The sequence below is a fragment of the Bos grunniens genome, chromosome 16, assembly GCF_055505025.1.
Source record: "Bos grunniens cultivar Pamir isolate PY7600 chromosome 16, Bosgru_T2T1.0, whole genome shotgun sequence".
Lineage (NCBI taxonomy): Eukaryota > Metazoa > Chordata > Mammalia > Artiodactyla > Bovidae > Bos > Bos grunniens.
This window is the reverse complement of record NC_141180.1, coordinates 13,602,246-13,629,504: the sequence shown is the minus strand read 5'-3', so window position 1 is coordinate 13,629,504 and position 27,259 is coordinate 13,602,246. Positions and strand designations below refer to the sequence as shown.

Genomic DNA, 27,259 nt, shown 5'->3' with positions numbered 1-27,259 from the left:
AATCACGTGATTATCTTCAATAATTAACCAAACGACAGCTGCTGTTACTGCTGCTAAGTCGCTTCAGTCGTGTCCGACTCTGTACAACCCCAGAGATGGCAGCCCACCAGGCTCCCCCATCCCTGGGATTCTCCAGGCAAGAACACTGGAGTGGGTTGCCATTTCCTTCTCCAATGCATGAAAGTGAAAAGTGAAAGGGAAGTCGCTCAGTCGTGTCCGACTCTTAGTGACCCCATGGACTGCAGCCTACTGGGCTCCTCCATCCATGGGGTTTTCTAGGCAAAAGTACTGGAGTGGGGTGCCATTGCCTTCTCTGCAAACGACAGCAGAAACAAAAAATCCAAAGATATGAAAAGTTGTAGTGTTCTGACAATACAGGATTTTTATACTCTTGGAAAGTACCAAGCAAGTTCCTGAAGACAATGACGGTCCAAATTCTGGCCCGTTACCTCAGCATCATCAGCCTCATATCCGTCATTGCCGTCCGCACTGCCGGTACCTTCGTTACTATCTTCACCCTCGTCTCCCATCCCTGTGTCATCTTCATCATCATCATCATCGTCTTCATCTTCTTCATAATCCTTGTAAAAAATCCCAAGTATAAATAAAGATACAAGATATGGTATACATGTTCTACACTATCTTGATACCACGATTAGAAATTTAAGTGACACCACACTGATGAGGATACAGGAGCCGTCCTGAAAGTTATATGGAATTCAGACTTCAGTGGCTTCAAGAATCAAAACTGTGATGCTTACTGGAATTAATATTGTTAACAGTCAACTCCGAGTTCTAACTGTCCATATGAGATCAATTCAAAGATAAAAACTTCTAGGTGTCAAATGAATGTCAAGTGGTCCACTTTGATTCTAAATTTAAAATGTGGCATTGAATGAGAAAATGGTGAAATACTATAAGCTTTTAAATACTTAGTTTGATTAATAAAAGAATCAAAAAAGGAGAAGGTGTCAATACTAAACTAACACCCAAAACAAAATGCGAAGTTTTGCTTAAAAAATAATTATCTTCACACTTCAATTTCTTTTGAAAAGAACTATGAGGGTTCCACAAAATAAAAAACAATACTTTTATTTTCAGAAACCATAGTGCTTACAGTTAAATCTAGTCACTTATCAGTGAGATTTAAGATTAATTAATCTAACAAATCCTAAAGGACTTAGTAATCATTAAAACAAATGAGACTTTCCATCACTTGCTCCATGCAAATTTCACTACCAAATGTTAAGTTCAGAACTAATCAGGATAAAAGAAAAGCAAAACAATCTACTTAAAGTGACAGGGAATCAGAATTTCAGTTTAAAACAATAAATGATTTCAAATCAAATTCACCTCATGTTCCCCATCATTTTCATCCTCCTCCTCCTCTTCATCATCACTGTCAATTACAATGACATCATCTCCTTTGCCCTGACCATCTTGAGATGAAGCTGTTTGTTGATCTGACTGAAGAGGCCCAAGGTCTATTTGTAGAGATTGAGAGGTTTCTTCACTGTCTTCCATTGGCGTATAATCTCCCTGGGTGACTCCCTTTAAAAGTAAAAAAAATAAATGAATGAAGAATAGTCAATTATACTTAAAACTATCAGTGACATACTGTAGATATAAGTAAAGGCTAAAGAATACTAATGGGCTATGAGAATTTTATTTTAAAAAATGTTGTTTTCAAAAGCAGAATTAATTCAAAATAAATGTTTTGGGTCTCTTTACTATCTTATTATAGAAAAATTATTCTAAATCCCACTTGGTAATACTTCAATAAAAAAGATAGACCACACACACACACAGACAGACAGACACGTGTATATGTCAAAGGTACCAGGGTGGTACTGTAGATGAATGTTGTCCATCAGAAATATAATGTGAGCCACAATACATTTCACATGTATAATTTAAAAAATTTTAGCAGTCACATAAAAAAACAAGTGAAATCAATTTTTAATAACAATCTTAATATAGCCAAAAATCATTTCAGTGTGGAATCAATATAAGAATTATTCATCCTATCTTTTAAAATTTGTAATATGTCTACAAAATCCAATGTATATTTCATATTTAAGAAAATCTCACTTTGGGCTTGTTGCATTTCAAGTGCTCAACAGCCAACACAGTGAGTTAACAGTGCAAACCAAAATCAGAAAAAAGAATATCCATGGAACTGCAACATATAATTAAAAAAAAAAAGACAAAAAATGTTCCCCAAACCAGAAACCATCTGTAAAACACACTAAATAAGACAAACTATTACAATTATCTTTTTACAAACACTTCTCCCCCTTTCTAAACACCCTATCTCAAGTCTTCAAACCACATTAAAGATATACCAGTATTTCCTTAATCTAACAATTTCATATTTTTAGCTACTGAAATAAACCATAATTTAACTTTATTTTTGATATTTCTTACAAAAAAGTGTTTACTTTTTAGTTCAGTACTCAGCAAAATCTTTTTTTTTTGGGGGGGGGTCGGGGGCGGCGGGCTGTGCCACATGGCATGTGGAACCTTAGTTCCCTGACCAGGGACAGAATACACACCCTCTGCAGTAGAAGTGCAGAACCCTAACCACTGAATCACCAGGGAGTTCCAAAATCTCCTTCTGGTATACAAGGCAGAAACAATGCCTTATGAACTAAATCATTCATAAGGATGTTTACTGTAATGGAAAAAATGTGTAAGTCAGGTATAATTAAAAATGTAACTCAAACTGACATGCTTATTTCAAGAAAAACAACACTTACAAAGAACATCTGCTTCACTGTCAGAAAATTAGAAAAATGAACTGTTACATATTCACACACTGAGTAGACAGCGCTAGAAGGCAGAATGCAAAGTCCAATGGCACTTCTGAGTCACAGACAATTTTGTCAATCTCAAAAGTAAATGCTTTGTACAAAATATTTTAGTATAATTTAACCAAGTCTGGCAATAACACCGAAATTTACATCTTATTTCAAAATTGTTATGATCTTCAGGTATAACCCTCTCCGAAAGATACATGAAACTGATGCCATTTAGAATATTACCTATTCATCTTGGAGGTTTAATTTTCTGTTCGTAGTCAAGGAAATCTGAAAAAATTACCTTAGAAAATTAATGCATCTACGAAACCAGTATGTACCTGCAATCTGTGGTTACTTGTGATTAGCCTGAAACAGTTTCTTTATTTTATACAGATAAAATAATTTTAGAATAAAGTGGTCCTAAAACTTTACCCAGAGAAGAAAGTATTGTTTCAAGCTTAACAAGACAAATGAAAAACAGACAACCTGAGATTAAATTCTAGCTCCAATGCTATGAGAACTTGGGTACATGACTTAGCTAGGCATTGATTTCTTCACCTATAAAACAGGGTTGTGACCAGATCTGTTATGAGGATTAAATTATTTAATAAATGCAAATATTTTAACTACACTTGGCATATAATAATGAATTGTGTTAACTAATGTTATAATATTACAAATAAATTACTATAAATTGACTTCCCAGGTGGTACAATGGTAAAGAATCTGCCTGCTGATGCAGGAGTTGCCAGAGTCAAAGTTGTGATCCCTACGTTGGGAAGATCCCCTGCAGAAGGAAATGGTAACCCACTCCAGTATTCTTGCCTGGAAAATTCCGTGGACAAAGGAGCCTTGGAGGCTACAGTCCATGGGGTTGAAAGAGTCGAATACGACTGAGCAACTGAGTACGTGCACATGCGTGCACACACGCTATAAATTATGAATTCTCAGTTTGTAGGGCAGGGGAATGGAAGAAAAGCATTAATCTGAGTGCCTAATATATGGCAGGTACTATTTTGGGTACTCTACAAGACTAAAAGTTATTCCAACAGATGAGAAAGTTGAAGCTTAAAGAGAATTAACATCTTGCTTATAGTCATACAGCTTCTAAGTGGTAAAGTAATGAACAAAAGCTAGAGTTTATATCTTCAGAGTCTATGCATTTCCACTAGTCAGGTTGTTTCTGGAGAAGCCTCAATGAGAGTTTAAAAGACGAAGATGTATACAAATGCATTTCCTTTCAGAGATTATTTTAATTTAGTAAGGGAAGCAATAGAGGGGAGCAACTGAGGACCAACAAATAGGCACTATGGATAAATGCAAGACTCAACCAGCTCGTCCTTTCAAATACATAAGAGTGGATAATCTTTACTTGTGACAACTCTTAGCTTAGAAAGTTTGTGCCTTCTATAAAGAAAAACATTTCTTTAATAAAATTTAGAAGGCAGGACACTAATCAGAAGTAAAACAAAGTAGAAATTGTATTGGCAATTCTAATAATATTTTGTTAAATATAAAAGAAGTATATTGAAAATAGAAGTCCAAACAATATTTCAATTTGTCAAAGCTCATTTCATTCAAGCAATCATTTGTTTACCTTACTTTCCGTATTTTACTTACTTCTCCAATGGAATCTTGAGAATCCTGGGTGTATACTTGAGTCTCTACCTCTCCATCAGTACTTTCTTCTGCCATAACTTCCTCCTGCATCAGGACATATAAGTGTGTGAATCGTATCAATTCACTAGATGAAGCAACACTTGTTCAGCTAGGTCTCCCAATAAAACAAAACTCAAATCTGTAATTTTATGAAACAATACATCAGAAATTTTCACTTATATTTACTTTTAAAAACATTCTTCTTTGGTATATACAAAATAAGGTTAATGAACATTAACTAAATACATGCCAGTGAAACACATTTAGTAGTCTCAATGCTTGCAAGAAAACAATTCATTACAACTTATCCTAAACAAAATAAAATGAAGGAAAACCATTTTGGTCAACCAGAGGGAAAAAATGGCAGGTACCAGTTTAAAACACCCATGAGGCTATAAACTTCCTTATTCTTTGAATTTTAAAAAAAGGCTGAAATGGAGTTCATTCTATGTTTCTGTAACTGTTTTTAAAATGGAAATTGGAAATTCAATAAAACATATGAAAAGAATATACAACAGTATTGGCAACGTTACATAACAGTACCAGGGCTGTCAGTGGAAGCGTTGCTACTAACAGCAGTATTTTCTGGATTTTGACCCCCCAAACCTCCATTCACTTAATAATGCTGTAACTGAAAGAGTATCTTGTTTCTATTGGTAGAAGTAAAAATAAACAGAAAGACCTTTACATACCTCAGTTCCTACAGGTATAACACTTTTCAGCTTCTTTGGAAGAGGCATTTCCACTGTATCATCAGAAATCTGGTCTGATGCTTCTATGGTGCTATCTTCTTCCTCTTCACGTGTACGCTTTGGCAAAGAAGAACTTGGGGTAGCTGAAACTGTGAAATTATGTAACTTAAATCTTGAATTACAGCAATGATAACAGCTCAATTTAAAGTTAATCTGAAAACATCTTGATCATTTAACTAAAAAACAAAAACCACAGTAAACATTGGATAGAACAACAAAATCTGTTCCTGCCAATTTATGTATAAACAAAGAGAAATTTTTTTGGTCTTTGTAAACAAAGATAAATTTATGTTCTGAATCAATGGTCTCATACTATCAACTTAACTTTTGGTTAATAAAGCCAATCAACATTTACAGTAATATATCTAACTCACTGTGACTGTATTACTATAGAATTGCTACTCACAAAGGTTATATAGGGCCTTCTTATAATTTATAAATCTAAAGACTCCTTGGACAAATAAAAACTTCCTTATATGTTTAAGATTTGAAAATTCTTACATGATCTTTTTTTAGGCATCTTTTAGTTCTCAGGACTTGTACTGAGTTATATTTGACCCTTGAACAATTTAGGGAGGGGCACTGTCCTTCCAAATTTGCCATTCCTTGAATCTGCAGATCCAAGCAACTGAGGATGTGCAGTTGCTGTGATGTTCTGAAACACCACACTACTGAAAAAATCCACATGTAAGTGGACCATGCAGTTCAAATCTGTGTTGTTCAACGGTCAACTGTAAATATTACATGTTATGGGTTGTACCACTTTTAAAATCAGTGATGAAATAATTGGAAAGGAAGAAAGATCTTAATGACAAAAATCAGTGACCTAAATTAGAATTCAGCAGTAAACATAAAATGTTAGGATTACAATCATCTCCTTTAATACCCTATAGAAAACAAGTATGTAGAAAGAATATTCAGGATATATAATATACTGCACAGGTCTACTCTAACTTCATTTTAAAATTAGTCTTACCAGTGCCAAATACTGCTGTGGAAGTAGAAGGCCGCTCAACTGGTGAACTCTGAACCACCTCCACTATGTTTGGGGATAGTTCTTGATTTGTAGGCTCAATCTGAGGATGACTCTGTTGAGTAGGCTGCACAAAAGCCGTAGCCTGTGTTTGTTGCTGAACAGTTAAAATGGGTTGAGGGATAGAAGGCTGGACATTAGGACTGGTAGAACGAACAGATCCACTTGTGCTTCCGAAAACTGGAACATGTTCCACAGGCCCTTCTGACTGCATGGCTGAAAAACAATTAGAACATCTAATGCATTAAGGTTTCTATTCTTACCAAAGTTGGGATTACCCTTCCCTATTCTAGACCTAACAGAAGCAGAAGATATTAAGAAGAGGTGGCAAGAATACACAGAAGAACTGTACAAAAAAGAGCTTCACAACTCAGATAATCACGATGGTGTGATCACCCACCTAGAGCCAGACATCCTGGAATGTGAAGTCAAGTGGGCCTTAGAAAGCATCACTACGAACAAAGCTATGGAGGTGATGGAATTCCAGTTGAGCTATTTCAAATCCTGAAAGATGATGCTGTGAAAGTGCTGCACTCAATATGCCAGCAAATTTGGAAAACTCAGCAGTCACCACAGGACTGGAAAAGGTCAGTTTTCATTCCAATCCCAAAGAAAGGCAATGCCAAAGAATGCTCAAACTACTGCACAATTGCACTCATCTCACATGCTAGTAAAATAATGGTCAAAATTCTCCAAGCCAGGCTTCAGCAGTACCTGAATTGTGAACTTCTAGATGTTAAGCTGGTTTTAGGAAAGGCAGAGGAACCAGAGATCAAATTGCCAACATCCACTGGGTCATGGAAAAAACAAGAGAGTTCCAGAAAAGCATCTATTTCTGCTTTATTGACTATGCCAAAGCCTTTGACTGTGTGGATCACAATAAACTGCGGAAAATTCTGAAAGAGATGGGAATACCAGACCACCTGACCTGCCTCTTGAGAAACCTATATGCAGGTCAGGAAGCAAGTTAGAACTGTACATGGAACAACAGACTGGTTCCAAATAGGAAAAGGAGTACGTCAAGGCTATGTATTGTCACCCTGCTTATTTAACTACTATGCAGAGTACATCATGAGAAACGCTGGACTGGAAGAAGCACAAGCTGGAATCAAGACTGCCGGGATGTTACCTGTAACAGATTCAGCTGAACTGAATCAATAACCTCAGATATGCAGATGACACCACCCTTACGGCAGAAAGTGAAGAGGAACTAAAAAGCCTCTTGATGAAAGTGAAAGAGGAGAGTGAAAAAGTTGGCTTAAAGCTCAACATTCAGAAAACGAAGATCATGGCATCTGGTCCCATTACTTCATGGGAAATAGATGGGGAAACAGTGGAAACAGTGTCAGACTTTATTTTTCTGGGCTCCAAAAATCACTGCAGATGGTGACTGCAGCCATGAAATTAAAAGACGCTTACTCCTTGGAAGGAAAGTTATGACCAACCTAGATAGTACATTGAAAAGCAGAGATATTACTTTGCCAACAAAGGTCCATCTAGTCAAGGTTATGGTTTTTCCAGTGGTCATGTATGGACGTGAGAGTTGGACTGTGAAGAAAGCTGAGCACTGAAGTATTGATGCTTTTGAACTGTGGTGTTGGAGAAGACTCTTGAGAGTCCCTTGGACTGCAAGGAGATCCAACCAGTCCATTCTAAAGGAGATCACTCCTGGGTGTTCACTGCAAGGACTGATGCTGAAGCTGAAACTCCAATACTTTGGCCACCTCATGCGAAGAGTTGACTCACTGGAAAAGACCCTGATGCTGGGAGGGATTAGGGCCAGGAGGAGAAGGGGACGACAGGATGAGATGGCTGGATGGCATCACCGACTCGATGGACATGAGTCTGAGTGAACTCCGGGAGTTGGTGATGGACAGGGAGGCCTGACGTGCTGCGATTCATGGGGTCGCAAAGAGTCGGACACGACTGAGCGACTGAACTGAACTGAGCTGAGCTGAATCTGTTACAGGTGACATTGTGCATAGTTATTTGTGTACATACCTCTCATCACACATTAGATAAAAACATTGAGGGTAAAAGAAATGTATTATGCATCTTTGTATTGCCTGTGTGACAGATACGGTAGTGTGCAGTAAACTGTCGGTTGAATTAAATAAATACCTGAAACTGTTTTTGCATCCATTGTTCTTTTCAAATGATGACCAAATAAAATGATACAAAGAGACTTATGTATCATTTTGCTTTCAATTGATTATAAAATAACCATTAAGTTTAAGTGGTAATGTATCTCATAATCATTTTACTGAATGTAGTTCAAATGAAATAGTCTGTCTTTTCATAGCACATATAATTTTATGTAGTTTTAAACATAAATAATTTACTGAATTCTAAAATTTGTTAAGAACCTATGGGAATTATATTTAGTAAAGTTTTACGGACACCTATCTTGAGATTAGGTAAAGGAATTAAAACAATGAAAAAGAAAATTCCTATGCTTGAGAAGCTCAATCAAGTGGAATTAAAAAAAACATATTCAACTGAATAAAATGTGGTTAATTGCTGTAATGACTAAGAAAGTGACATGGGAACAAAGTGGAGAAAAAAAATGAAAAGATCAGATAGCTTTAGTGAAGAAGTGATGTTTAGGATGAATCACTGATTTAATATGGTTTTCTAAGTGGATTTCATATCATCTTTCTTAGCCAATAGAGGTGAAAAACATGGTCCTGAAAAAGATGACATATATTCATAGGGTGTATTTCCCTCTTTCTTTAGCTTGAAATCAAAACAAAGCAAAAATGATGGAGGGAGGAAATATGCTACATTAACAAGTAACCCAGGAGGCACGCACCTGAAATACTAACTGCCCGCTTTTACTATGATGTCTGACGTTGGCTTTAGTGGAAGTCTCATTTATCCTTGAAATTACACTCATCTTCTCATAATAAATCTAAGAAAACTGTCGGTTCAATCAGATGTTATTATTTTACTTACCTTCCTGTGACTCCACTTGTGTAGTGGGCATCACTGTGGCTGTTGGGGTAGTAGTAGGATTTGTAACAGTTGCAGGTGTAACCATTGGGCGGATACTAGCTCTGGGTGTTGACTTATTCCCAGCCATAGCTGCAGCTGTCACTTTACTTGGCGTAGATACAACAGGGGTTGGCTTGATATTGGCTGTTGGTGGGTCTGACATGCTGGCACTTATGGAAAGAAAAATGTGAAAATAATAATTCACAAAAAGTACTACAAACATTCCTTATAAAGTACAAATACTCCAAAGAAAGTAAAGCACATACGCTTACTGAAGTGAATGTCCAGTAATTATTACCTTAATACACATTCAAACTGTTTTCCTAACACTGCTTTGAGTAGATTTTTGGCAGATTAGGAAAAAATTAAAGACAGTAAATACTATTGTTCAGTCGCTCAGTCGTGTCAGACTGTTTGCGACCCCATGGACTGTAGAACGTCAGGCTTACTTAGACAGTAAGTACAATTTTATATTTTTTTGTTCACTAAATATTACGAAACTCTTATTGAAGAAGTTCTGAATTTAAGCATTAGAAACTGTGCAGGAAATACTCTACAGTGGTGCATCCTGACAAGGCAGAACGTATTAACTGTTGATTACTGAACCTCAGTCTCACCTTAGCCTCTTGCTCTTCAATTATACAATTTTATAACATAAACTTTATTTCTCCCCAAAGATCACTAGGTCCTCCCTGTATTTTAAAAGAAAAGCAGGAAACAGACTGTAAACAGACTGCAAAAGAACAAAACTCACATTCCTCTTTCACCAGAAGCTGGAGTTGTTTTCAATGTGATCTGTCTCTGCTGTTCTGGGACCTATAGAAAGAAAACTATGGATTGTTGTGCCGGTCCTACAAGAGTCCACCCAACAATGCCATCAAAATATCTTAGTGTTAATTCTCTCAGACAGAGGCTCCTAAATCACCAGACATCTTCAAGCAAAATGTACAGAGAAAAAATGATTTGCCATTTAAACAGAACTGGCTGATTACCTTATTGGTAGGTTCCTGAGGCTCGTCTCTCTGCTCAAGGTGTCTCTCTTGATGCTCCCTGAGTTCTCTCTCCAAGCGACTAATTCGACCTTCGTACTGGGATTTAAGAGCAGTCATACGAACATCCAGTTCATCTTTCTGCTGATCTAAGGCTCCATTCCTTTGTTTAAGCTCTTCATTTTCCTTAGTTAGCTGATCTTTTACACCTAAAGAAGTAACCACATCATTCTATCAATATCATAATCAAACACTGGAAACAAAAAAAATTATGTGCTTGATAAGTACGCAAAGGCTATATTGGATTCTATTCCTGAACTTTAACATCTCCAATAATTCTGATATACTCTACATTTCAATAAACAAGGTTTTAAACATGTATTTATTACTCCAATATAAAATATACTCCAAAATAAAAAAGACTCAGCTTTTTCTAACCAAGATCTCAAAAAAGATAAAGGATCTACCATAAACTAGTCAGCAGGAGCCCTTTTATATGGCCTTTAAATATTTTTAATATATGAGAGACTATAAAATTTTCATTTCATATAATTTACAGCAGATACTCAAGGATAATTAAGCAACTTCATTTTTTTTTAAATGAAATAAGTTGCCAGGGACACTATCTTAGAGATCCATTTAAATAACTGCTCATAAGAAAATTCAACCTACTTGGCATTTTATTTACCTACTAGCAGACTGGTAAGCAAGGTGCAGTAAGGCCCTGAGGGTTGTAGCACTGGGATCCTCATACAGCTGACATGATGTTCTCCCTGAAGGCCTCATGGGGCCCTCTGTGAGTGAGGCACAGAAAACTCGCTGAGCTAACGTCCAATGCTGCCTAGAATTTACAGAAGGCCTCTGGACAGTATACTATGGACCAAAAGGGTTACCATCAGAAGGCGGTAATAGTTACACACTAAAGCAGAAGGACAGCTGTACTCCCTATCCACTATCAGTTAACAATTAAGAAAGAAATCATAAATTAAGGACATCCTTATTACTTGAAAATTAAAACTGCTGTAATTTGAATCCAATTAAATAAACCTAATACCTAAAGTATGCAAACACATAGACAGAAGTCATTTAGTATTATTTACTTTTCTTTCCCATTTAATTCTAACCCTGTATCAAATAACCAACTTTCACCATCAAATTCGAATCATAAAGCATACAGAAACTTACCAGCTAAATGTGCAATTTTTGATTTTGCTGCTACAATGGCCTTTCTTGTTTTTTCTTCCTTTTCAGTTATCTGCTGTCGGAGTTGCTCTTCCTGTGTGGTTCTATCTTGAAGGTCCTGACGAAGTCGTGCAAGTTCAGATTGAAGCTCCAGAGTCTGTTCCTGGAGACTTCTTGCTTCTATCTCTTTCTCAGATAAAGTCTTTTTTAAAGGAAGACAAAGTATTAACCATGTAATTCAGCCAAATCAATATAACTACATCCCCGACAGACTTAAAGCATAAAACTTATGAATTTGTTTAGACTAAATGAAAGTATAAATATAAAATGGTAATCAAGTTAAGTGGACACTTGCAAGATGATTAGGTATTATCTGCATACATAAGTCATTCAAAAAAAATTATATATTTCCATATAAAAAGAGAAAGTATCAGTGTTTAACCCATTTTTCTTTTTTCAAAATTCCTTTATGACTGAATTATATTCCATTGTATTTTTCTAGCTTTTCAACAAGGAAACAATTATGAACATACACCTTTCACTTCTCTTCCACTCATACCTTCTGCAGGTTCTCCACTTGATTCTCGAGTGACTTTGACTTGGTTTCAGCTTGGCTTAGGGTCTCTTTGAGCTCCTGCATTTCCTGGACTGAGACGTGCTGTTCCTGATGGTCTCCAGAAGACTGAGCTGAGGTCTCCATGACCTAAGATGACAAACAGTAATAATACACTTGAACATTTATATTCAGTAATTTTGCAAATTCATCTAAGAAAATAGTAAGTATATAAAGAAACTTATCTTTAAGGGTATTCATAAATAAATCTATAAAACAACTTTAATGTCCAAGAGTAAGCTATTAGTTACATAGGTTAGGGCTTTCCATACTACTGGGTATTAACCAGCTAATCAAAATGATGATGCACTGTTTAACACAGAATTATCCAGAAAAACAAATCACTCATACATGAAGGAAAGCATATTAAAGGATTAACAGTGGTTAACTGAGGGTTAAGAATTTTGAAATTTTTTCTTCATATATTTTCTAGTCTAACAGGTGCTAACTTGTTGACTTGATACAATCAAATCAATATACAAGTTCTTTACCACTGGTAATCAAAAATAAAAATCAAGTCTAAAGTAAAACAAAGATTTAAAAATTCTTTTTGGTAGATGGTTAACATAGGATACTTATTTAAAATAACACAACCTGATCAATTACAAGAAACTAGCACTTTTTGATACATATCATTTTAATCAGTTAAATGAGTTCTTTAATGAGTTACAAGAAAATAGTTTTGAAAAGGAACAATATTTGAAGTTGGGAAACTACATAAAAATGCCTAGAAGTAACTACTATTTCTTTATGAATTTATAGTTCATTTTAGGACATACTAAGAGCTAATCTTAAACTAAATAAAGTATCACATATATGATTAAAAACCAGTAACTAAATATTATGAATAAGGTTTTTGTAAGACTCATCCAAATATGCAAATCCATGTATCTAAATATATACAAAACTGTGTATAAATTGTGTAGACCAAAATTGTGTATATCAAAAAATTATATATATAAAGAATATATAAAAAGAAAACCACTTCAAAAATACCTTATCTTGTTGTGCTTTAAGTTCTTCATATTGAGTCTTGTACCTACGTCCAATTTTCTTGACTTGAGTAATAGTTTTAACCTTTTCTTGAATATCAATTATTTTGGCATCTAACTCCTTCTGGATATTTTCCTTTTCTGTTCTTACTTTATTTAAATCTTCCTTTAGACTCTGGATTAAGTTCTGGTTGTTAGTCAAAGATGCATTTGATCTAAGCAAAAGAGATGGGATAAAAGAGAAAGACTAAATACTTGAGACTTTTCCAATTTTAAAACCTTTTAAGTTATATTTTTATTGTGTTGCTTTAGTGTGTGTTTTATTTAGAAAACTCTAAGAAAAGCACACACACACACACCCTTCAAAAGAGAAATCCTTAACTTGTGAACCTGTGGTACTTTAGAAAAATGTGACTGACTTATTACATGCCATATATACCCATTTTAGAGATGAGAAAAACTGAGCTATAAGTTGTTAAGTAACATGCACACTTTTACTCTGCATGGTACCCAGAGTGTAATCCACATCTGCCTGATCGCAAAATCTACATTAAGCACATGAGGTTTTGTAGGCCACATACAATGTTTGCTGTGTGTTCCTCTTCTTTTTTACGACACTTAAAAAAAAATGTAAAAATCATTTTTAGCTTCCAGGTTGTACAAAAAAAGACCTGTGGGTTATAGTCTGCCAACTCCTGTATTTTAATCATGAAATGAATGTGAAATCAGATGACCTGAGTTAAGAGCATGTTGTTAATCGTTACTAACCTTAGAAGTAAGCCTGGGTACCTTTCTGAATCTTAGCCTCCTCATCTTTAAAATTAAGTAATATCTCTCCCACTTAAAATGCCAGACTATTGTTATGAAAAAAAAAAGAGAATAAACTTGACAAAAATTTGTAAGCTGTCAAGTATCACATAAACAGGGGCTAAGATAGGGACAAAGGACATTAAAGCTTACAAGAGGTAAACCAGAAACATTAACTCTAATATTACATTTATCTTTAAAAGGCAATATACTTCACTATAAGTTCATTTAAGAACTTTCTTTAGGAACTTCCCTGGTGGTCCAGTGGTGAAGAATATGCATCTAAAGTGGGGGACATGGGTTTGATCCCTGGTTGGGCAACTAAGCCAAATTAGAGAAGCCTGCAAAACACAACTACTGAGCTTGTGCTCCCCAACAGGCCTCTGCATGCTGAAACAAAGACTCAGTGCAGCAAAAAAAAAAAAAAGAGAGAAAAACACTTCTTTATGAAAACTTTCAAAACAGATTCATGAATATATGTTAATCAAAAGAAAAAAGAAAAATCTACTTGCAAAAGTTAATTTGACTATTTAAAAAAATGGTCTGCTTTAGATTCATACCAACTATGTAGTTTAAAAAGTAATCAAGTATGGAGAAATAATTCATATATGAAGGCATAAAACTAAATGACAGCTTGGTTGTTTTTATAAAGCAATAAAAGGAAAGATACATATAAGAGCTCCAGCACTTTCCATCCTCTTTAAAGTCAGGAAGCACTTAGGGCATCACATAAAAATAGAAACAAACTTCTTTAAGATTGTCCAAGTACTGGATACAACTTGAGATTATTCCATATACCTTGCAATTTCAGCTTTAAGTCTTCCAAGTTCTTCAGTCAATTGCTGAATACGCTTAGTGTGAACTTCCTTTTCAGAAAGCAGCTTACGATACTCTTCTGTATCTGGATCTTTCTGTTGATTCACTAGATGCTAGAATAGGAACAATGCATAACACGATTTTATGAAACTAATGTGCTATATTAAAATATCAGAGTATCTAATTATGTTTATATTAGATGCTTGCATACATAGTGATCAATCATCAAATTATAAGAAAATAAAATCAAAGCTTTAGTTCCTTTGTTTAGCTAAGAGGTTTAGCCAAAATGAAAGGGGAAAACAAAGTAAATGTCATTCACTATTCATTATTTTTCACAGTTGCAAAGGAACATTTTAGAATAGTTACAGTAGAGTCAAATAAAGGGATCCAAAGGATCTGTAAGCTTTTAACATTAAATACCCAATTTCATTAAAGTGACATATATAGGGGAAAAAAGTTCATCATGCATTACGAACAAAACAAGAAAATGAAAATAATCCTAAATGCAATTGATTCCATTAACCAGAAAAGAAGGCAGCATAATTTAACAGGAATATATCTAGACTTGGGCAGATTATCCTTTCTGGATTTTTCGGACTCTTTGAGCAAATAAAAAAAGCATGAAGGGGCTCTAAAATTTTAAAATCCTATTCAGATATGAGTAGTTCTTAGAGCATTTTCTAGGTGCTGGGTGGACTGCTTCATTTAATTTTTATAAAATGAACAGGGTGATTATATCCTCATTTACAAAATCAAGGAAAATTGTCTGAGAAAGATTAATGTCCTCATTTTCACAAAGCAAATAGCTAGTATGAGGTAAGGCAGATTTCCAACTTCTTCTCTGAATACAGAGCTACTATAGCTTCTAACCATTCTATGTGTGTGTATAGTATGTGAGGTTATATCAATAACCTCAGATATGCAGGTGATACCATCCTTATGGCAGAAAACAAAGAGGAACTAAAAAACCTCTTGATGAAAGTGAAAGAGGAGAGTGAAAAAGTTGGCTTAAAACTCAACATTCAGAAAACTAACATCATGGCACCTGGTCCTATCACTTCATGGCTAATAGATGGGGAAACAGTGGAAACAGTGAGAGACTTTATTTTGGGGGGCTCCAAAATCACTGCAGATGGTGATTGCAGCCATGAAATTAAAAGATGCTTGCTCCTTGGAAGAAAAGCTATGACCAACCTAGACAGCATATTAAAAAGCAGAGACATTACTTTACCAACAAAGGTCCGTCTAGTCAAAGCTATGGTTTTTCCAGTAGTCATGTATGGATGAGAGTTGGACTATAAAAAAAGCTGAGCACCCAAGAATTGATGCTTTTGAACTGTGGTATTGGAGAAGACTCTTGAGAGTCCCTTGGATAGTAAGGAGATCTAACCAGTCCATCCTAAAGGAAATTGGTCCTGAATATTCACTAGAAGGACTGATGCTGAAGCCGAAACTCCAATACTCTGGCCACTTGATGTGAAGAACTGTCTCATTGATAAAGACCCTGATGCTGGGAAAGACTGAAGGTGGGAGAAAGGGACGACAAAGGATGAGATGGTTGGATGGCATCACCAACATGATGGACAGGAGTTTGAGTAAACCCCAGGAGTTGGTGATGGACAGGGAGGCCCGGTGTGCTGCAGTCCACGGGATCGCAAAGAATCAGACAGGACTGAGTGACTGAACTGAACGTGTGGGTGCATTTTACTCCTCAGTTGTGTCCGACTCCTTGTGAACGCGTGGACTGTAGCCTGCCAAGCTCCTCTGTCCAAAGGATTTTTCAGGCAAAAATACTGAAGTGGGTTGCCATTCCCTTCTCCAGGGGATGTTCCCAATCCAGGGATTGAACCCAGGTCTCCTGTACTGCAGGCAAATTCTTTATCGTCTGAGACACCAGGGAAGCCAAACATACCATGCTATACGGTTTTGTCTTCTCTCCCCCACCCCCAAAATACTGCAGTGAACAAGTCTTCTTAAAGTGCTTCAATGAATTATATAAATCCATTTTTCATGTACAAAAACATTTTAAAGATAAAGCAAAAGCCTAAATGTGGAATACAAACAGACAATTTAGCTTTTTTAAAAAATACAGACAATATAACCAAAATATTAAAAATTTAGTTATAAGCTTAATGCCTGACACATAGGTATATGTAACAAACACATCAGACTTTCACTGATCAACATAAAATACTTCCCACTAGCTCATCAAATATTTTTATCCTTTTAAATTTTACCCTATTATTTTACATCAACATGTTTTTGTTTTGGAATGGGTTTGACTAAATTTACCTGGTTACGTGCTTTCCAACGTTTGACATCTTCTTCTAATAACTTCTTCTCTGCTTGCAACATACCACTTTTCTCACTCAGTTCAGCATTTGCTTCTTGTAAGGGTAAAATATCTAACTCCAGTTTCCTGACCTGAAAATAGTTTCAGAATTTTTTTAATACCTGATGCGAAAATTTATTTACGACATTACTAAAAATATGTCTCTCTACTCATTTGTAAATTACAAACCTTGGCTTGCATCTGCTGTAGATCCTGTTCCAGCCTCTCCTTCTCTTCTCTCAGCATCTTATTGGTTTCCATGACTACGTTCATTGTTTCGGTTTTCTTCATCAGTTCCTCATGCTGGGCCATTGTTTTTGCAGTTACCTAAAGATTTCAAACATATGTGTACAGCAACATATACCAACAGATTAAGGTCTATCTTTTCCTACCAGCTCTAATCTTTCCTATAAAAGTAAAAAGGATTTAAACGTCAACTTTTAAAACAATTTTTAGGAATCTTACATGTTTATTTTTCTGTGATTCATGTCAATTACAGAGTTTCAACATGCACAAAATCAAAAGATGAAAGTAAAAAGATACTATGTTATTTACATTAGGTAAAAACATTAATCCAGTCCTCTATCTTCCTGTTTCTATTGTTTTTCTTGCTACACTGAATTCAGCAACAGTTCTAAAATGATGTTATTTTGGTCCTCAGTTTCCCCCCTCTTTTTCAGAAACTCTTTTTCATCTCACTTGATTATTTCATCACTTTGATTCTGAGCAGTTTTACTGAATACTTGTTCACTTGTGAAGAACATTTTTTCTGTTCTGAGTACAATTATCCATTTTTTGTATGTATTACTTTATACCTTCACCATTTTTAAAGCTATCACTCATGGTTGCCATGCTACACTGCTTGACTTGGGTAGACATTATTTTTGATACAACTTAGGTTACTTCTTGACTTCTCCCTTTGTATGTAAGACTTGGCTGAGCTGGGTGTTTTGTAGTATTATTTGCCTTTATGTAGTCCAAAGGAACAGCAAAGAAAACACAACAGACTGAAAGAATATATAATCTTCATTAGAAGCTCTGATTCCGCTCTTTCCTGTAAGTGTTAGCTCCACTGAATCAGAAGGTCTGTTTATTATTTCCATAGTGAGATATTTGAATTTGAGTTGTTTTCTCAATAGGGTATAATTCTGGAACTTTTCATTTGTCTGAAAATGTAAATCCCGTAAGTCTACTTGTTCAATTATCCACTTTCTCCTGTTTCATGGTTTCTCTCTAGTAGCCATTCCAACTATCTACCAGTTAAAAGAAGATAAATGATTCAAGGTCTTAATTTCCTTCTTTCCAGATGTGGAGTTATACTACTGCACCTCCTCAGAACGAGGTGATGCAGTAATAAGCTTTTGGTTGGTTGAGTGGACTGAGATGAGCTTGTGTTGTGATCATACATTTACCAAACACCTTTTCTCCCCGCTCTGGTTGGCTATTTTGACGACATTTTACACCTCTGCTGAGAAAAAGAAAATTCCATAGCCATTTCAACCAACCATTTTTTGTCGATGACTAATTTCTATAATGACAATTACAGCAGTAAATAAAGACAACTGAAATTTATTTATTAAGCACTCAGTGTGCACCAGACATAATTCAAAAGTTTCATGTGCACTAATTCAATTCTCACTATTTTTATCACCTGCATGTTACAGACAAGGAAGTTTAAGAGCAAGGAAGTTAAACAATGTGCCCAAGCAACACATCGAATGGTATGAACTAGACTGAATTTGAAACCAGGTAGTCTTGGTTATCATTAAGTCTCTTATCACTATACTGCGCCAATGTTTAACATCTAACGAACTTACGAGTTTAAGAAGAATGGTTATTTCAAACTAAATTTTATGCTACTAGAAACTGAAATGAGTACATCTCTTGATTTAACAAGTACCTTCTTAGGACACATACCTGAACTTTCTCCCTTTCAGCATTTAGGCTATCCTGCAGTTCCTGCAGCTCTCTTTCTAAAAGTTCAACCCTTTGTCGATATCGCAGGCTCTCAACTTGAGCCACTTCAAATCTAGTTTCAGCAATTTCTTTTTCTCGCCGTATAAATCTACAAAAATACGTAAGATGTTATTTGAATAGATTAACGCCAGTAACAGAACATTCAAAAACTTGGATAATTTTTAAGATAACAAACTTATTCACTTTAAAAATTTTCATTAAAAAATAATAATAGGAGATATACTTTACTACAGACAGTGGTTTCTATCTTTAAAATAAATGTGAAAGCCATTTACTTTTCTAAGGAAACCGTTCAAGTTCTTACTGTCAGATTCAACTTGAACTCACATATTTAAATTGGCATATGTCTAAATGTCAAAAGTGACCACTAATTGGGTGGTAGTGGGTTTGTGGACTCTATATGACAAAATGAGCTTTGTATTTATTTACCTAAATAGCATATAACTTCCACTGGCCTAATTTATACACTTATAGTGTAACTTCATAATTGTTGCTCATCATAGAAGTAAAGCATTAAGAATATATTGGATTTACCTGAGAATTTCTAAAATTTGTTCTTGAGATTTTCCTTCTTCACTGAGAGATACATTCAATGGACCTTGTACACCTTCCTTCATTGAGGAAACGACTTTGTCACTTAATTTTTCAATCTGATCATGGAGTAACCTGTTTTGTTTTTCTAGATCTTCACAGCGAGACACACTCTTAGAAACTTCATCCTATAAGCCAAGAGTCTATCATATAATAGCAGATTTTCCAACGTATGTTAAAAAACAATAAAAAAACCCCCAAACCCTTCAATTCTCCAGAACATTCTATCATGAATAATACCTTTAACATTCTCTCTCTTTCTTCCCAAGATGCTTTACATTCCAACAACTGTGATTCTGCTTTTTGGGCTGTTTCTTCCAAATGCTGACGCACTGATGCCATTTTGGAAACCTGTTCCTTGGCAGCTTGGAGAGCTTCAACATCAGCAGCATGCAGCATCAGTTCTCTCTCATACTTATTCTGAGCTTCCACAGCTATTTTAGCCTGAAAGGAATTATCGCCCCATTGACACAGATTAAAATTCCATAAGGCCAGTCTTTGAAAAGATGCATGCTATATTACTTACAGCAATAAACGTGAACATAATCGAAATGTTCCAAAATATCTAGGAGAATAATGAAAAATTATGCTGTATCTATTTGATGAAGTGTTAAACAACTGTTCAAAATGAAACTTAGAAAGATGAGGTAGTAACTTGGAACAGATTTTATGAAATAAAGACTAACTCAGTTACATAAAATATATGCATATATACACACAAAATGAAAAAGGGAAATGAAAACCACCTATTTGAATACGGAATCATGGATACATTCTTTGATTCTAATTTCCAATGCTACAATGTTTGGCAATAAGCCAATGATAATTCCTTTTTGTCTAATTTACCTTCAGTGTGAAGCACTTTCCCTTGTACTCCATTTTTAAAATAATCCTGATACATATACAAGTTATTCCTGTAAGCAATACGCTATTAACATACCACCAATCATAAAAATGAGAACGTTACCAATATCCTTACATGTATTCCTTTCCCATTCTACCATTTCAATAATCCTCATTTTCCTGAACTGTTTTATCATCTTTTATTCATAACAAACTATAAAAAGCAGTATCATGTATATGTGTGTGTGCATGTGTGTATATACTTAAATAATGTGCTTTTGTACTGTTAAAGCTTATAAACAGTGGTGTATAGAAATCTGCGTAAGCTCAGTAATGCATTAAAAATGTTTTCAAAATGTCCCTGTTTTGCTGAGGAAAAGTATCTCTATCTTGTCTATAGTACAGCTTTACAACTAGACTCACTGTAGTACTGCAATAGTGAAAGAATGCTTGCAAGTGAGATCAAGTACACGTTTAATCTTCTACTCCTATTTTTATATATTTTCTCCACTTACCAATGCTGTTTTGTTAATGGATATTGCTCTACAGACATGTCTTTTTTCTTCAAAGTCTGCTTTATGCATGTTTGCTTTTAGGGGAGACCTAGGTTAGTATCTATTTCTGCTAAACAAATGAAATCCAAAGAGGACCACTGCTTTTACAGAAAAGTGAAAACAGTGTTCGGCATTTGTTCAGTAGATGCCATTTATTGAGGCAATGAGCACCCTGAGTAGCAAGAGGGGTACTGCCAAGCTCCTTCCCCAGGAACTACACTCAGCATCTCAGCATCAAGCCGTCATAGCTTTGGACTGTGAGCGTCTGTGTTTTATCTCTATTTAATCTGTATTTCCATTAGGATGATGTGACCTGAGATAACTGTTTCTTCACTTTATGCCATTTCATCTTTCAAAGGAACTTTCTACTTCTGGACAGCAGGGGAAACCTGGCCTTACTTTTAGCTTTCGTCTATACTTACCAGTTGATCTTATTCCAAGTGCCCCAAGAGTGGAAATAACTTGCATGTTTTATAAAATGCACCAATCCCCAAAATGCATGACTATGCTCGAAGAACTGTGCCCTAAGATCAAAGCTCACTTTCCAATAACTGGCTCTGAGTGACACTTACTTGTTCCTGACAGTCCCGTCTGGCTTGCTGTTCATTACTCAAAGCTGTGCTTGCTCTCTGAAGAGCTTCTTGTACTTCATTCTGAACACTATTGAGTGTTTTCTTTAACTCAGATAACTAAATTGAAGAACAAGATAAAAACCAAGAGTTAATTGCATATTTACTTTAAAATTATCGAAGTCAGGTTTTTAAAAATACAAGTAGCCCAAAGACTTATTAAGTTTAAACAGTTTATTACCTGATATATTGTGCAAATTTTGCAGGCTTTTATTCACTCCATATTATTAAAAATGTGTACAAAAGTAAATGTTTAGGCAGAGGCTTCTAAAAAGCAACACTGATATCTAGTACCATAAAGTAGTCTCAAGTATCCAAAAGGAAACATGTACAGATTAGAGTAAAATACAAAACTAAAATAGTTATATAAGGTATGTGTTCAATCAGTATCTGCTGAGAATAACTGAATGGTAATTAATAAGCTAGATAAAAGAATCTAAATCCTTACAACAGAAAAAGTGATTGGTATGGTAATAACCTAATTTACCTGTTGTTCCATGCTCTCTATGGCTTTTCTCTTGTCATCCTGAAGTTCCTGTTTTTCCTTCTCTACTTCCATCAACTTCTTTTCCAGCTGTGTCTGAAATTCGGCTGACTCTTTTAAGCGAACTTCAATATTCTTACGTACTTCTTCTGTCACCTTCACCATCAACCAAACAGTAGGGTACAAAGAATACACACATTTAAAATTATACAATTATTTTCCCCAAATGAAAGCTAAATTTATGTATTTTGATAGGTAAGAAGGGGATTTATTTAGAGTGAAACTCTGTTCATACACAGTGTGGGCCATCTCAGAAGGCAAGACTGACCTAAGGTAAATTTAAAACACACTAAAATTCACAAATGGAATACACTGGCCTTCCTATCTCGGCTGATAGTGCCTATTACATGGAATAACTTCCTATCTTTACCATTCAAATGATGCTTTCCTTCAAGGCCAGGCAAAAATGCATTCTCCCCTGTGAAGTCAGGCATACTCAAAAGACAAACAATCTCACCTACCACCCACTCACATAATCAGCATTTCATCTGTACTTTTTCTACAGGAATATACTTCCCATGTTCTACAAATTTTGTGTGATGTTTTTGTTGTATCTGGCTTATTAGACTCAAGCTCTTTTAAAAGGTAAGTGCAATGCCAGTTGAACCCACACTTTTACACAGTGCCTTACACATCGTAACTTTAAAAAAAAAGTACATGCAAACTGAATTCAAAATTGGATATACCTGTTTTTCCTTGTTGAGGGACTCTTCCAAACTAGTAACCATTGCACGATACTGTTCCACATTACTAGTGCTTGTTTTGAGTCTTTCCTTCAAGTCATTCACCTGCTCTTCTGCCTGCCTTAGCTGGCTCAGAAGGTCATCCATATCTTCTTTGTTGCTAGGCTGACCTAACAGATTTAACAGCTTTCTTAATATTAACATTTTAAATGATATTAAAGATGACTACTCTTAAAGAATTTGTGAAATAAGAATTAAGACTGAGATGTAGAAGTATTCAACTATCTAGAAAGTGTATTTCAACCTATGCTGAATACCAAAATAAAAACAGGTTACAGTCAGTAGGTTATTTAAAAACAAAAATGTTTAAGTATTTGAACTCTGCTGTTACAAATATTTTTTTTAAAAGGTATTTAAAAGAGAATATAAAGTAATTCCACTAAGCTGAAATAGCTACTTGTAGAAATTAACTCTTAATTAAACCATTGTTTATGCCAAAACGTTACAGCTTAAAACATTTAGAGTAATTTTCATTTTAAAATTCACAGAAAAGGAAGAAATTACAGATTAAAAAGAATGTTTTCTTACCATACGATAACAATAAGAAAGGAGTCCTGGAGAATTATATATATACAATATATATCACATACATACACATGTATACTTATGTTTTAAATTTCTCTTCTATATTAAGAAATAAGTAAGACCATGTAGAAAGATTACTTGGACTCAATGGGTTTGCATTTGAAATAATGTATTGACAAAGAGTAGCAAAACTTTATGAGAGAAACCTTTTCCCTGCAGCTGTCAATGAGCAAAGATTAGGAATACTGCTCTAAAGAGATCAAACAAATCCATGATTTCTGTAAGTGAGCCTTATCATTACATATTTAGCAAGTAACTTCATCTCAAAAGGGAGTTAAAAATTCAAATTATTAACCCTCCACAAGAGAAACATTCTTAAAGCATCAATGAAATGGTTTCAATAACTGGAAAACTAAGAGCATATCTTGGTCACCTGCCACATGTACAACTATTCTGAATCTTTCAAGTCTGTGCATTTATTAATTTAGGCAGAAAACTGGGCTTTACTATATGTAAAGTTTTTTGTTTTGTTAAAATCTTTTGCTAGTATCTATGAAAAAAATGGCTGCTGATTTACAGGATATGTTATAAACCTGGCACTTTTATCAGCCTACTCATTTACCTTTACCAGTTCTCTGTGAAGACTGAGAAGCCAGTTGGACTTCCATATTACTGAGGTGCTGTTTCAATGAAGCAATTTCCTTCTGAGCATTTTTTAACAGTTCTTTTGTGTTAAGATGAAGATTTGTCTCCGTATCCAGCTGTCTCTTTGTATCTAAAAGTTGAACCTATAAGAAAAATATACATCAACCCTACAAATGCTATCTTTCAATTTTTAAGTAACTAGAGAGGCTCAAATTACCTTTTTACAGAACTTTAAACTGCCTAAAACAGAGCAACAGAAATGACATTTACCTCCTGAACTGAAACCACCAAAATAAATAAACAACAAAAAACAGACAAAACACTTTGAACCAACTGAGATAGGAAACAGAAGAGATGAACCCTACAATTTCTCAGCTTATTGATTTAAGAGTATCCAGGCTAAGCAAAGGGAAAGGAAAATGAGGCCACAGACTTCATGAACTGGAAACATAGAACTCAGAATAGAAGAAGGCCAGACCAACTTGAATTCATAAAACAGAAACACTATCAGATAGAAGGCAGCTGCCCAGACACAGTACTGTGGAGACTTGCACAGGTTCCCTTCTTGAATATTGAGCAAAAGAGTGATCAGTGCATGCCTGTGAAAATACCCCAGACGGCAAAGAATCAAACAGAAACTGGAGTGGTCTGAAGACTGAAGACTCTCTGGTCCTCAGAGCAGGTCAGGAATAATGCCTGTTTCCAGCAGCCTGACTGAAAAAGCTCTTAATTCACTGGACTCTGGGACTAGACCTCAGGAAGATATCGCCTTGGCTCATTTCAGTTGCTCAGTCATGTCCGATTCTTTGCGACCCCATGGACTGCAGTAAGCCAGGTTTCCCCGTCTATCACCAACTCATGGGGTCTAAAACTCACAGAGTTGCTGATGTCATCCAACCATCTTATCCACTGTCGTTCCCTTCTCTTCCTGCCTTCAATCTTTCCCAGCATCAGGGTCTTTTTCAATGAGACAGTTCTTCACATCAGGTGGCCAAAGTACTGGAGTTTCAGCTTCAGCATCAGGCCTTCCAATGAATATTCAGGACTCATTTCCTTTAGGATGGACTGGCTGGATCTCCTTGAAGTCCAAGGGACTCTCAAGAGTCTTCTCCAACACCACAGTTCAAAAGCATCAATTCTTCAGCACTCAGCTTTCTTAATAGTCCAATTCTCACATCCATACATGACTACTGGAAAAACCATAGCTTTGACTACATGGACCTTTGCTGGCAAAGTAAAGTCTCTGCTTTTTAATATGCTGTCTAGGTTGGTCATAACTTTTCTTCCAAGGAGCAAGTGTCTTTTAATTTCATGGCTGCAGTGATTTTGGAGCCCCCCAAAATAAAGTCTGACACTGTTTCTCCATCTGTTTGCCATGAAGTGATGGGACCAGATGCCATGATCTTAGTTTTCTGAATGTTGAATTTTAAGCTTAATTTTTCACTCACCTCTTTCATTTTCATCAAGAGGCTGTTTAGTTCTTCACTTTCTGCCATAAGGGTGGTGTCATCTGCATATCTGAGGTTACTGGTCTCCCAGCAATCTTGATTCCAGCTTGTGCTTCATCCAGCCCGGCATTTCCCATGATGTACATCGCATATGAGAAACAAGCAGGGTGACAATATACAGCCTTGACACACTCCTTTCCCAATTTGGAAGCAGTCTGCCATTCCATGTCCAGTTCTACCTGTTGCTTCTTGACCTGTATAAAGATTTCTCAGGAGCAGGTCAGGTGGTCTGGTATTCCCATCTCTTTAAGAATTTTCCATACTTAGTTGTGATCCACACAGTCAAAGGCTTTGGTGTAGTTAATAAAGCAAAAGTAGATGTTTTTCTGGAACTCTCTTGCTTTTTCTATGATCCAACAAATGTTGGCAATTTGATCTCTAGTTCCTCTGCCTTTTCTAAATCCAGCTTAAACATCTGGAAGTTCACGGTTCATGCCTGAAGCGTAGCTTGGAGAATTCTGAGCATTGCTTTGCTAGCATGTGAGATGAGGACAATTGTGCAGTAGTTTGGACATTCTTTGGCATTGCCTTTCTTTGGGATTGGAATGAAAACTGACCTTTTCCAGCAATGCGGGCCACTGCTGAGTTTTCCAAATTTGTTGGCATATTGACTGCAGCACTTTCACCACATCATCGTTCAGGATTTGAAATAGCTCAACTGGAATTGCATCACCTCCACTAGCTTTGTTCGTAGTAATGTTTCCTAAGGCCCACCAGACTTCCTCTAGGTGGGTGATCACACCATTGTGGTTATCTGGGTCATGAAGATCTTTTTTGTATAGTTCTTTTGGGTATTTTTTGCCACCTCTTCTTAATACCTTCTGCTTCTGCTAGGTCCATACCATTTCTGTCCTTTATTGTGCCTATCTTTGCATGAAATGTTCCCTTGGTATCTCTATTTCTTGAAGAGATCTCTAGCCTCTCCCATTCTATTGTTTTCCTCTATTTCTTTGCATTGATTCCTGAGGAAGGCTTTCTTATCTTTCCTTGCTATTCTTTGGAACTCTCCTTTCAAATGGGTATATCTTTCCTTTCCTCCTTTGCCTTTCGCTTCTCTTCTTTTCTCAGTTATTTGTAAGGCCTCCTCAGACAACCATTTTGCATTTCTTTTTCTTGGGGATGGTCTTGATCACTGCCTCTTGTACAATGTCATGAACCTCTGTCATAATTCTTCAGGCACTCTGTCTATCAGATCTAATCCCTTGAATCTATTTGTCTCTATTTTTTACAACGTAAAAGGCAAGAAAAACTTAAGGGTCTGTAAGAGATCTCAAGACTGTGCTTCAACATGAGCTTGATTTTTAAACATAAATATTCTATAGAAATTCAGAACACTGATAAGACTCACATCCAGATTTCTAGTAAGTGTATGCCTCTGTTCCACCTCATTCTCCAACTTCTTCTTTAGATGGGATATTTCATGTTCCAGTTTTTCTATCTGGCTACTAAGCCTTTGTTTGGTTTCTGTTTCAGATCGCTCTAATATTCCCTAAGGATTGAAAAAAAAAAAAAAAAAGATTTTGGTTATACTTAAAAAAAAAGTAAGAACAAATGAACAACAACAACAAAAAAGGCAACTGGAAATTACAGGAATACAACTCATTTCTGCATGAAGAAGTTAAGATCTAAACCATTTACCAAGATATTTTGACATTTTCCATAGTATAACGTCTATTTAATAGGGAAAATAAGAACCATATCACCACAGCCAGATTTCTTCATATTTT

General features: G+C 35.7%; 1 protein-coding gene across 2 annotated transcripts in view; it reads right to left on the bottom strand.

The window, feature by feature from the left end:
* The window catches only part of TPR (translocated promoter region, nuclear basket protein), a 65,001-nt gene that overhangs the window by 15,133 nt on the left and 22,609 nt on the right, over nt 1-27,259 (bottom strand). For both annotated transcript variants that reach the window (XM_086343325.1, XM_086343326.1), the window contains 22 exons: nt 26,881-27,021; nt 24,002-24,167; nt 22,798-22,964; nt 22,055-22,207; nt 21,511-21,627; nt 19,782-19,985; nt 19,485-19,669; nt 18,891-19,038; nt 17,163-17,300; nt 16,934-17,065; nt 14,621-14,751; nt 13,020-13,230; nt 11,970-12,113; nt 11,414-11,612; nt 10,232-10,437; nt 9,994-10,055; nt 9,201-9,409; nt 6,189-6,461; nt 5,153-5,301; nt 4,422-4,505; nt 1,354-1,551; nt 450-581 (listed from right to left, as the gene is read on the bottom strand). In XM_086343325.1, the coding sequence (XP_086199451.1) occupies nt 450-581; nt 1,354-1,551; nt 4,422-4,505; nt 5,153-5,301; nt 6,189-6,461; nt 9,201-9,409; nt 9,994-10,055; nt 10,232-10,437; nt 11,414-11,612; nt 11,970-12,113; nt 13,020-13,230; nt 14,621-14,751; nt 16,934-17,065; nt 17,163-17,300; nt 18,891-19,038; nt 19,485-19,669; nt 19,782-19,985; nt 21,511-21,627; nt 22,055-22,207; nt 22,798-22,964; nt 24,002-24,167; nt 26,881-27,021 (3,549 nt within the window). The remainder of the gene's footprint in view (nt 1-449; nt 582-1,353; nt 1,552-4,421; nt 4,506-5,152; nt 5,302-6,188; nt 6,462-9,200; nt 9,410-9,993; nt 10,056-10,231; nt 10,438-11,413; nt 11,613-11,969; nt 12,114-13,019; nt 13,231-14,620; nt 14,752-16,933; nt 17,066-17,162; nt 17,301-18,890; nt 19,039-19,484; nt 19,670-19,781; nt 19,986-21,510; nt 21,628-22,054; nt 22,208-22,797; nt 22,965-24,001; nt 24,168-26,880; nt 27,022-27,259) is intronic.